Source organism: Podarcis filfolensis, assembly GCF_964270895.1.
Source record: "Podarcis filfolensis genome assembly, chromosome: 10".
Classification (NCBI taxonomy): domain Eukaryota; kingdom Metazoa; phylum Chordata; class Lepidosauria; order Squamata; family Lacertidae; genus Podarcis; species Podarcis filfolensis.
Genome location: NC_139612.1, coordinates 63,515,129 through 63,527,652, shown reverse-complemented (window position 1 = coordinate 63,527,652; position 12,524 = coordinate 63,515,129). Strand labels below are relative to the sequence as shown.

The following is a 12,524-nucleotide window of genomic DNA, read 5'->3' as shown; positions in this document are numbered from 1 at the left end:
GCACGTTTCTCCCTTTCGTCCTGAGTTCAAGCGTCTTCAAAGTCCATGACACCTTTGGTAAAGGCTGTTCTCCAATTGGAGCGCTTGCAGGCCAGCATTTCCCAGTTGTCAGTGTTTATACCACAATTTTTTAGGTTTGCCTTGAGAGAGTCTTTAAACCTCTTTCGTTGACCACCAGCATTACGTTTTCCATTTTTAAGTTCGGAATAGAGTAGTTGCTTTGGAAGACGATAATCAGGCATCCGTACAACATGACCAGTCTAACGACTATAACAAACGTCTAATGTGCTCTGACGCACATACCGTATTTTTCGCTCCATAGGACGCACCGGCCCATAGGACGCATCAAGTTTTTTTGGGGGGAAATAAAGGGAAAAAATTTTATTTCCCCCCCAGGCGCTTGTGGTGCCGGCAGCGGGGAGAAGCGCTCTTCTCCCTGCCGCCCGCCTTCAGACCAGGTCCGGGGACAGCGGGGAGACGCGCTGCGCCTCCCCACTGTCCCCGGAGCTTGCGAGGCAGGCAGCGGGGAGAAGCGCTCTTCTCCCTGCCGCGTGCCCTCAGACCAGGTCCAGGGACAGCGGGGAGACGCGCTGCGCCTCCCAGCTGTCCCCGGAGCTTGCGGGGCAGGCAGTGGGGAGAAGCGCTCTTCTCCCTGCCGCCCGCCTTCAGACCAGGTCCGGGGACAGCGGGGAGACGCGCTGCGCCTCCCCACTGTCCCCGGAGCTTGCGGGGCTGGCGGCGGGGTCTCCCCTCTCACTCTGCAGGCTTCAGCGAAAGCCTGCATTCGCCCTATAGGACGCACACACATTTCCCCTTCATTTTTGGAGGGGAAAAAGTGCGTCCTATAGAGCGAAAAATACGGTAACAGACTCCGCCTGTCAGCTTTTCTGTAGCTAAGCAATAAAGTGCAGGCCGTGAGGTTCTGCACCCCCTCTAGCCCCATACTTTTGGGGCATAAACCCCCCCAACTTTTAACTGCATCTGGGGGTTCCATTAGAAACAGTAATTCGTTGTGAGTTCTGGGAGTTGTGGCTCTGTGAGAGACAGTTCCCAGAATTCTTTGGGTGAAACAGTTTGCTTTAAATGTACAGTGGTGCCTCACAAGACGAATGCCTCGCAAGACGAAAAACGCGCAAGACGAAAGGGTTTTTCGTTTTTTGCGTTGCTTCGCAAGATGATTTTCCCTATGGGCTTGCTTCGCAAGACGAAAGCGTCTTGCGAGTTTGTTCGCTTTTTTCTTAAAGCCGCTTGAAGAGGCGCAGTTGCGACGGACCGTGCTTCGCAAGACGAAAAACATCGCAAGACGAAAAGACTCGCGGAACGAATTAATTTCGTCTTGCGAGGTACCACTGTATGGTTGTGTATGCAGCTTGGATGAGCTTTACTGTGTGGTCCCCCCTCGTGTGGAGAGAATGGGAAATTACAGTGACAATTTCTTTTTTTCCCCTTCCTTTGAAAACTAGTGTTCGTTTGAGGGATCTGGTAGAATTTTTGTTTGTGGGGTGGGTGGGAATATAGTTTTCCAGTAGAGCAGAGATGGGTAACATCACCCTGAGCTATGGCTCCTCCTATATTTATTTTCTCTTTCTTCAGTAGCATGGTTGCTTTTTAAAAAAATTGTGGCTTACTGCTCTTTGTGTGTGCTGAGGAGGGATTTGATGTAAGAGAGAAAGGCATGGGAAAGGTGTTTTTTGGGGGGTAGTAAGAGAGAAAGGTGGTCACTCAATGGAGCAGGAGACTTTTGGGTGGCTGAGGGTGATGCAGCTGGAGGAGTAAAAAGCTACAAACACAAAATATCTAGATGTGGGAGCAGATCGAGAAGGGAAAAACATGGCTGCAGAATGAGGCCATAGGAAGCTGCGAAGAGGAGTTTGTGCTGGATCTGGGACTGCAGGGACATGGCTGTAGGAAAGAGGGTGGAGCAATATAGCTCAATGCTGGAGAATCTGTTAGAGCATGCAAACGGTCCCAGACAGTGTTATAGATATATAAGCTAGGCACCAAATGGCTCCTTACATCGAGGTTGCAGTTGCCAAAATGGAATGTCTAGTCGCCATTTTTGGACAAGACGGCTCTAAAATCTTATTTTTCATACGATGGACTGTGTTAAACATCTGGTTAGTTCAGATGACATCCTTCAGCTCAGTTAAGAACTCTGAGCACTTTACTGTTTTTCTTAATGGTGATACACCGACCATTCATAATGTAAGAATATTCTTCACAACTGTGAGCAGGGCAGTGGGGTGGGGTAAGTGAAGACAAGCTACAGCAAAGCGTTTTGGTTCCTGAAATTCATCCCGATTGTGCAGATAAAATATAACAGATAGAATTCTACAGGATGGGGTGTTAGTGTGTTAAAACAGCCCAGATCCATGGATCCCCAGGCATGCATCTCCAGGTGGCAGAGATGTCAGGTGCCATCTTGCTGCCCAGGCATCTTCACTTGGTCGCAAGTGGCCGATAGCCAGGTGCAAAATGCGCCTGGCACCTGGCTAATTTCGATCACTGGTCCCAGGTTCAATCCCCAGCATCTCCAGGTAGGACTGGGAGAGACCTCTGTCTGAAACCCTGGAGAGCAGCTGCCAGTAAGTGCAGACAACACTGAGAGCTTGATAGACCTGACTCAGCATGGAGCGTTTTCCTCTGTTCCAGTGGCAAATGCTACAGCGTTTTTCTTTGGACTCAAGCTCTGATCAGCTCCTGCCAGCACAGCCAGTCCTGTCAATGGCGACGGGAGTTACAGAGCAGCAGCAGCAGCATCCTGAGGGCCACCGATGAGCAAACCCTGTTCTAGAGGAAGCCCCTTCCTCTTGTGGGTACTCCCTTTCTAGTCTCCATAAAGTTGTCGGGAAGCACATGCATGCCTTTGTGTATGTGTTTCCGTGTGAAAAACCTCTCCTATGTTGCAATGCTCGCCTGTAGCAGAACTGCCACTTCCGTGTTTCCTGTGGGAGACAGGCAAAGTTTCAACGACTTAGTCAAATGCTTCCCCTGTGTGGCTGGCTCTTTAAAAACCCTTTCCCCCAAGCCTTGCTTCTTCTTTTTGTGGTGAAATGCTTTGCCCAGAATGGGCTCCTCTCTAGTCAATCTTTTGCCTTCTTTGGTGTTGATCTCTTTCTCCATCTTGTCTGCATTGCTGAAACAAAATCGCAACTCCTGCTCTCGGTGATTGGGATGGAGGCGGTGGGCCCAATTGCCTTGAAATGGTTCCTGAGGGACCTCCATTGAAATGAGCTGGGCGGGGGTGGATACACAGTCAATGAAAGTTGTTGTCCACCCTCCCCGCATTCTCCCGCCCCAGGGGTTTTGGGGAGGAGACCTTCCCAGGTATTGGGCCCTTTTGGGAAGTGAATGAAATAGCATCTCGAATAATCGTGGCAATCAAAACAGTTGGATCGGATGGGTGCGCTTGTGCTTATGGAAAATTTCCTGTGCTTTTCTTCTTCTTTCTCGTATTGCAAGATGGGGATGTGAATGTTTAGCTCAGAACCTCGCAGATGGTTTTCTGGGGAGCCTCAGATGTTCCTCGCTGTTTGGTGCGGCAGACAAACATTCTTGATACTGATCTTTCCCTCTGCAATGCGCAGCCATAGGGCAGTGCTGAGTTCATTCCTGGGTGCACACACTGCATTCAAAACATTGCCAGGGTGAGGCCTAACAAGCCTGGCCAGTGTCTTGGATTAACTGTTTGTGATTGCCCTTATTTGACTTAATTTGGCCCACCAACCCCTTCCATCCAAACGACTCGCGAGTGCAGCTTAAGCAAACTTCCAGTCATGCGATGTCATTTGTTAGGTTCATCTTTAAAGGCAGTATGTATTTCCCTTACATTTTATGCACCTCAATCTCCCTACAAGGGAATCGAATGGGAAAACAGCATTACAAACAGTGTAAAATGTATGTGGAAAATATGTAGTGTTTCTTTCCCCCCTTTCGGCCTCGCCTATCACCAGGATTTTTGTCTCCAGAAGGCTGGTGAAGTTTGAATCTAGCCGTCGGGCTCAAAGTGGTTCTTCAAATCCCTGCCCAGAATCTTTGGCAAAGGACTCAGGTTCCTTGGCAGATGACGTCACATTGAAAGGGTTTCCTGAAGGGAATAAATTTTTAAAATCCAGCTCCTAAAATGTTTTTGAGAATGGAGGCTCTGTTGCCATTTGCCCTGAATGCTGGACACAAGCGAAGCTCTAAATCTTAGGAAATCAAGTGTGTTAACATCTAAACAGGTGTGAACGTGACAAATAAAGGGTCTGACTAACCTGTGATACTGTTGGGACTCCCATCATCCTTGACCATTGGCCAGATTTGCTGAGGTTGCTGGGAGTTGAAGTCCATCAACATCTGGAAGGCGACAGGTTAGCCACCCTTAGTCTAGATCAGGGTTTCCCAAACTTGGGTCTCCAGCTGTTTTTGGACTACAACTCCCATCATCCCTAGCAAGTCAGGGATGATGGGAGTTGTAGTCCAAAAACAGCTGGAGACCCAAGTTTGGGAAACCCTGATCTAGATCCTTAAGGACTGGTATATTTTGATATCAAAAATAATGAATATGGGATTGTACCTAAAGCCTTTACCCCACATGTAGCTAGGTATATTGCTCCCACGCTGCTTTTCTTAGGAGTGTAGCTGCTAATTTCCAGTTTTCTTCTGATGACTGGGCCCCCACCCTCTTCATCCTGGTTAACCAAAGCTGGCTTTAAAGGAGTTGTGTTTTACAATGCAGAGAGTGGAGGATGCATTTTATACATTGGTGCGAGAGATCCGCCAGTACAGATTGAGAAAAATCAGCACAGAAGAAAAGACTCCTGGGTGCGTGAAAATTAAAAAATGCCTTTTAATGTGACAGGGTAAGTTTTGTTCTTGTTTAAGAAGAAAAGAAAAAAAGTTCAGCGGGGGGAAAAAATCTGATCACCAATACGAATCAAATCTAACTTGCAAACTTCTCTTTGGTGATTCCAGTAATTTCAAAATGATTGTAAGTATCAGCCAATCTGTTTTACTGTCGCCACTCTCCTTTAAGAATATAAAGGTTTTTCTCTGTGCTTTCAGCTGTGGATGAACTTGTACGGTGCATTGAGAATGTGCCTTTCTCTTTTGGAAACCCCTTTCTGGTGGGCCAGGAAATTTAGAAACAGACTTTGTTTGGAGCCAATTCACAGAAGGCTTCAAACTCCTTGCCCCTTGAATTTTCAACACTTGATTTTGCTCTCAGCCATATCGGGTGGGCAGCCTCCATGCCTTCTATTTCTGCGTGGCCCCAAAGGCCCTTCTCTCGTTCTCTTCCCTTAGCAGAACGGAACAAGCCGAGCCGTGCGCAGTTGCCTCGGTTAACGGCTGCTTTCTTTAGAATTGTGGGCCGAAGCCCATGCGCCTGCCGTGATTCTGGCAAAGGTCAACTTATACGATCCAGGGTTCAAAGAACAAACCGCTCAACTTTTGATGTTTGTCCCTCAAAAACAGATAACACATGCTTACCCGCTCAGACTTAGGAATATTCGCTGATTAGTTCTGCTAACGAATCCAGAGCACTTACGCATGCAGTGTTCTCCCGGGAGGTTGTGCCCCTCTCCTGAACGCAGTAGAAGGGGATTTCAACTAGCCTTGCTTCACACCTTGAGTGGTTTTGTCTGGTGGGATGTATCCTTAATCTCCGATGATGAGCTCTTGTTTTTTAGGAGGTGTGTGTGTAGAAACTAGTGTAAGGTAAAGGTAAAGGGACCCCTGACCATTAGGTCCAGTCGTGGCTGACTCTGGGGTTGCGGTGCTCATCTCGCGTTATTGGCCGAGGGAGCCGGCGTACAGCTTCCGGGTCATGTGGCCAGCATGACTAAGCCACTTCTGGCAAACCAGAGCAGCGCTTGGAAACGCCGTTTACCTTCCTGCCAGAGTGGTACCTATTTATCTACTTGCACTTTGACGTGCCTTCGAACTGCTAGGTTGGCAGGAGCAGGGACCGAGCAACGGGAGCTCACCCCTTGGCGGGGATTCGAACCGCCGACCTTCTGATCGGCAAGTTCTAGGGTCTGTGGTTTAACCCACAGCGCCACCCGCGTCCTAAGAAACTAGTGTACAAAGGGGAAATTGACATTTCTTGCCGTGCCCACTTGTGCCTATGGTCTCTCCCACCACGGGTGTGTGCCCCTCGCCCCCAAATGTTGCCCAGAAGGTAAACTTTCATAGGGTTGTGTTCCATGAACTGCTAATAAGATGCAAGGAAGACAGGCGTGGTCTTTGTGATATGTTGAATGGGGCATTATTACCTGGAAAGGTGAGCTCTTCTTCTTCTTTGGCAATCACTCGTAGCCGAGTAAGATTGTCTTCCATAAACACGGTTTTAACAATGAGTCCTGAAGTGACTGTGGAGGCCAATTCTGGATCCACACGTCCTTCCACAGTGGGGACATTGGAAAGGTGAGCAATGCCAACCTCACTCAGGAAGGCAATGGGACCCCGCTTTGCGTTCTGGACCGCTGGTCAACCATGAACATAGCTGTCAACTTTTCCCTTTTCTTGCAAGGAATCCTATTTGGAATAAGGGAATTTCCCTTTAAAAAAGGAAACGTTGACAGCTATGACACTGAAACTGAAGACTGTGACAAACGAGGACTTTGGGGACGGTCCGATATAATAGAGCTGCCATCGGATGGTCTAACTAGGTTGGCTCAAGTTAGCCACTCTCCTGAGATGAGATGGTTAATATAGAGCTGTTTATGAGGAAGAAGACGTATACGAAACCAAACTTGATGCAAGCATGTTCCCGTTCTCTGATGCAAACAGAGCAGGATACTTCATTAGGTGGTGGTTTCTGATTGGCTAGCCTGAGAGCAGATTTGATGTGACAGTGAAAAAGTGTTTCCTGCCCTTAAATGATGCCCCGTTGAAGCATCAGAAATGTAACATCTGGGGAACAGAATGAGCTTCCTTACATGAGATGATGTCATGGGAATGATAGAGAGGTCTTGCTGGCATAATCAGTTTGACATGTCAGCAGAATGAATAGACTGATGAGACTTAAATTGAGGTATGTTTCCCTTTTAAAAGAAAAACTTTAGTCTTCCTTTGTGTGCTTGCTTCTTCCATTGGTGTTATTTTTAACATGCTCTCTGTCTCTCAGATGTGTTCTTGGTCTTGCTTGCTTTGTACTTATGACTTTTGGATGAATAGAATAATAATAATAATAATGTGGGTGCAATGGGACTAGTAAGATTTCTCTGGGAAAAAAGACCCAATTTCACTGTCAAAAATTAGTACTTCGGGTCATTTCCAGCTGTACAACTTTCTTTTTAGTTCAAATACAGACCTCCCGTAATGTTTCCAACAGCAGTGAATTGCTGTTTTGGTTACAGTATTTGTTTCAGTATTTTTTTAAAAAAGTGATTTTTGCCTATAAAAGACCTGAGACCAGTGTTTCGCCAGTGATTTTGCCTTGTGGATATTTGAACTGCCTGCAGTATGATCTCTGCACACAGCAGTAGACTACATTTACGGACACAATGGTCTCCCGCCATCTTGGATTAAACAATCCAGGACAGTGGCACCCATCTTTGATAGTACGATAATATACACCCAGTGGTAATGTTTTGCCTCAGAAATATTACTTCAATTGAGAGCATCAGGTACCTAGGATAAGAGAGGGGAAACCTGATGTAAAATACACAGACAAGACAAAACTCTTGAGATGAAACTGTTTTGTTTTCTTTCTATTTATTTTATTTACAAAAATATTTTTAGGCTGTCAGCTCATATCAACTATCTAGGTTGTGTACAACAATATATACAAGTAGCAGGGCACATAAAATACTATAAGAACAATACAAAATAATTATTTTATCGTTAGAACTGGTAAACCAATATGCTTAAATGCATTCTATGCACATTTTGTACCAGCTACGTAGCAGTTTGTGTGAGTGATGTTCTCACTCATTATTTAGATACATCATAGAACTTTTTTAATTATATTGTCCCAAATTCGGTAGAAAATATGGACAGCAAGAGACAGATCCTTAAAAGTTGCAAAAATTGGAAACCATGCTTCAAACTTCTTAGTCCTGAGTGAGAAGGGATATATTGGCTAATTGAATCCTCAAAGAGGAGCAAGTCCTTTGAGCAAGAACCACACCTAGGCCACTATCTGTCAAAAATAAAATAAAATAAATCCTCTCTCAGCTCTTCAGAAAACATGATGAAAGTGCACAAGTAACAACCATTGTTCAATTTCTCTTGACTATTAAAAAGATGACGGCCTCATTGAAATTGCTCGTAGCATTTTCATTAGTTAAACGAAACCCCGGCCAATTCAAGTGAAAAGGCGTCATTTGGTATTAAAAGGTCTGACATTTCTTTGCAGGGCGTTGACGATGCCTTCTACACATTAGTCCGGGAAATCCGAAAACACAAAGAGAAGATGAGCAAAGACGGCAAAAAGAAGAAAAAGAAGTCGAAGACAAAGTGTATAATTATGTAAATGCAACTTAACCCTTCGTCCTTAAGGTGTACGTCGGTAAACGTGATTCATTTTTGTACCATTACACTAAATTATTAGCACACACGTTTCTAGCATTACTTTAAAACACACACCTTCCCTCTCTCCCTGCTTTGTGGACCCATCAGATGCCTTTTCTGGATGCCTGCTTTTAAGTGACAGTTGAAAGCGTTCCTAAAGTGCCAGTATTCCTGGAGTTTCGGTTCTTGAACCTCGCGATGCCTGTGATCAATCAAGAACAACAGAGAACATTTTATTTGGTGGCATTTGGGTGCATGCGAAACTTGCTAATGTCTTCTGATTCCCCCACCTACTCCTCCTTTCTTTTCTTAGGAAGTTGTGACTGTTGCTGTTGTTTTTGCAGGAACTGCCTTACAGGTAGAACTGCCTCTGCTTGGGGCAATTGTTTCCCGGGGTTGGGGTGGGAGTCCCTTCATCCAAGAGCAGGAGGGGTGAACGAGAAGACAGGATGCTTCTGGTGGCACTCCCTTCCCTGTTACATCCCATGGATTTCCTCCTTGGACATAGGTTGGAGGAGGAGGAGGAGGAACAGGTATCTCATTTGAATCACCGTATTTTTCGCTCTATAAGACGCACCTAGTTTTTGGAGGAGGAAAACAAGAAAAAAAATATTCTGAATCTCAGAAGCCAGGACAGCAAGAGGGATGGCTGTGCAGCAAAAGCAGCAATCCCTCTTGCTGTTCTGGCTTCTGGGATAGCTGCGCAGTCTGCATTCGCTCCATAAGACGCACACACATTTCCCCTTACTTTTTAGGAGGGAAAAAGCGAGTCTTATAGAGCAAAAAATACGGTATCTAGAGCATGGTGAGGGCTGAGAGGGCCGACAGTAGCGGTTGAGCCACAGAGGCCCTGTGTAAAGTTTTGAGTTCCTGTTGAAATTCAGCACTTTAGACCCAGGTGATTTACAGGAACAGGGCGTTCCTGAGCAGGCGAGGACCATGACACGGTAGGATCAGGGCCTCTGCGCTATATAGAGAGTTGAGAGGAAGCAAGCTGGTTTTTACGACCACGGGAGGCCTGCTGCAGGCGAGGAAAATGGACCTCAAGTTGTCACAAGAGGAGCTGGGAAACCTTCCACCAATGCGTGGACCAATGTACCGTGTTAGGGGTGCAAGGATCAAGAGCTCCTCAGGACCCAACATTTAGGGAAAGATGGTGCTTGTGGGAAAGGGGTAGGAGAAGAAGCCCCTTTCAGATGTGGGATGCCAGAGCTGGCTGAGTTGGCAACGGCCCCAGGAGTAGCCAACATTGTACCCTTCAGATGTTGTTGGACTCCGAAACCCATCATCCCTGACCAGTTCCAGCCAGCATGATGGGAGTTGTAGTCCAGCATCATCTGACTCTTGCGGTTGCTGGGGTGTAGGTGTAGGTGTAGGTGATGGGAGCCCTTTGCCTGAAGCTGGTCCTGGGTCTTTGTTAGAAAACTGAAGTGGTTTAACCTGCAGCCTCCCAGGACTCAAATGCCCATCAGTCCTGGGAAAAATGGCCAGTGGTCAAGGATGATGGGAGTTGTTGGGAATACAATGTCTGGATGGCGACAGGTTCCCTGTCCCTGTGGTATAAAAGGCAACCTCCTGTTGCCTTTTACATAGGGCGGGGAGATCTCCAACTTATTTTCCGCCGTGTTTGTGATAAAAGGACTGATCGGCGCAAGTGATCCTGGTTTTCCAACGCACTTTTGTTGCAAAACGGTTTTGGTTCTGCTGACTGCCATATTGATAACACCTCCTTAGCCTTCCTTATGTATAATTTCTGCTTTGGGCCACTGTTTATTGTAGCGTTTCCAATCAACTTGAATGAATGTAAGGATTGCGGGCTTTTCACAGAAGCAAGTTTCTATTCCCCACCCCTCCCAACCTCACTTCCCCAAGGCAGTTTGCCGTGGGTCACGCTTAAAAAATCTAACTATTTTTTCTATTAAAAGTGAAAATGTAAAAAAAAGAGGGGGAAAATTCAAATTGGATTGATTTGTTGAAATGAGCCATCTCTGCCTTTTGGCTAAGTGTGTGCATATAGAATATACACAGGGGGGAATTTCACAAAAGCGTTGAGGTGCCAAGAGTAGCGTTTTGTCTTGTCTTTTGGAAGATGTCAGAATCAATGAACAGCAGTAACTTGGTGGGCTGTGCCCTTAGGCTGTACAGTGTTCCCAAACCTGCTTAACAATTTAATTTAATTCCACTGTCGTGTTTTTATGTTGAAAATAAGCCCCCTTCCCACCCTTCGTCTCTCTCTCTCTCTCTCGAGTGCCAAATCTCCTACTAGGACTATTTCTTAAAATGCAATGTGTTTACCTAGAATGTATTTTAACTATTTTTGTATAGTATAAACTAAAAAAAAAATAAGAAAAATACATGTTTTGTACATTGTGCTTTGTTTTCATTTGAGGCAAAATATATGCAATGTGACCCAGGTGATGGACATTTTTTTTGGGGGGGGGGAGAACCCCCCATCTTTATTTCAATCCTGTGACCTCGAAACATTAAGTCACACCTGAAGAATGACCACTGTTCATTTAAACCCTTACAGATGTTTTTATCAGCAGCATGTGCTGTGAAGCGATATGAAATCTGTCAAGTTTGTCACAAAACAACACTGCTCCTGTTGTAATTAATAAATAAAAAAGTCTGTGTTTCTACAGTTTGTTTTTTCCTCTCAAAAGCAGAATTTATTCATGTCCTGATCCTCTTCCGTCATAGAACGGAAGGCATGTGGCTTACACACCCAGACACTCCCAAACCCAGACTTGCTTTGCTTCAGCAGGGGGGTGACTTCATGTGCCAATATTATTTATTAAATTTGTATACAACCTTCCGTCCAAAGTTCTCAGGGTTCACAGTAACCGCAACGGTTCACAGTAAAACCGCAAAGTGACAAACAAGACCAAAACAACACAAGAACCCCCACTCCCACAAACATTTAAAAGGACATAAGCCTGTTAATCAGCTCATGGCCTGGTTAAAAAGGAACATTTTCCCCTGGCACTTAAAGGTTAATATTGAAGGCGCCAGGCGAGCCTCCCTGGGGAGAGCATTCCGCAGACGGGGAGCCACTGCAGAGAAGGCCCTGTTCTCGTGTTGCCACCCTCCAGACCTCTCCAGGAGGAAGCACACGGAAAGGGGCCTCAGAAGATGATCTCAGGGTCTGGGTAGGTTCATATGGGAAGAGGCGGCCCTTTAGATCATACCCTATAGTAGCTGTTTACAGAAGCAGTGGACAACCTGTTGCCTGACTCCAGCCTGAGCCAACGTGGGCTGTGTTCAGGGCTGATGGGAATTGTGGTTCACCTGGAAGGGTGTAGGTTCGGCACCTTTGGCATTTAAAAGGCCGTACTTCCTCTTTGTGAGCTTAAAGGTTGAAAACACAGGCAAATAGGACTTGGTGTAAAATCTAGCTTTGCTTCGCCCAGGATACAGGATTCTCTTTAACATAACACACAGCCAGCCGTACCTGTTCCCACCCTCTTCCCAAGCTCCTTATGCATACCTGATTTCAATTGTACCGGCTTCTGAGTAGGCGTGCACAAGATTGTGTTGGGTAAGTAAATCCCAGCCACTCCTGCTCTCTCCACTGAACAGGCTATTCTCTCATTCTTGCCCACCTTCCCAAGATGGTAGCAGACCTTTTCAGTTCTTTGTGGGGAGAGGAAAGGCGCAAGGGTCCCTCAGCATAGATGTACGTCCAGCTGAACATCCAACTGCAAGAGCAGTGGTTGTAGAAATTAGAATTGTAGAACTGTAGCGTTGGAAGGGATTTTGAGGGTCATCTAGTCCAACCCCATGAAATTCAGGAATCTTTTGCCCAACATTGGGTTCAAATCCACGGCTCTGAGATTAAGCGTCTCGTGCTCTAACTGTGCTATTCCAGGTGAAATGAAATGTCACTAGCACAGGGGGAAAGTCTCCACACCTCCCTTTTTAAATGCATAACTGGGAAGAAGGCTTAAACCATGGACATGTGTAGTTATGTACAGCAAAGCTCTTTTTGGGTGCTCTTTGGTCGCGTCCTCAACAACACGGGAGCA

The 12,524-nt window shown here is 46.1% G+C and overlaps 1 protein-coding gene across 6 annotated transcripts in view; it reads left to right on the top strand.

The window, feature by feature from the left end:
- LOC310742912 (GTPase KRas) overlaps positions 1–12,524 on the top strand; it is a 79,185-nt gene that overhangs the window by 34,079 nt on the left and 32,582 nt on the right. For 3 of the 6 annotated variants that reach the window (XM_083572748.1, XM_083572751.1, XM_083572750.1), the window contains 2 exons: positions 4,721–4,844; positions 8,345–10,441. The exons of 1 other annotated variant lie outside the window; for it this stretch is intronic. In XM_083572748.1, coding sequence (XP_083428874.1) covers positions 4,721–4,840 — 120 coding nt within the window. In that variant the 3' untranslated portion in view covers positions 4,841–4,844; positions 8,345–10,441. Of the gene's footprint in view, positions 1–4,720; positions 4,845–8,344; positions 10,442–12,524 lie in introns of those variants that run through there. 2 more of the 6 variants (XM_083572749.1, XM_083572742.1) reach the window with 1 other exon arrangement.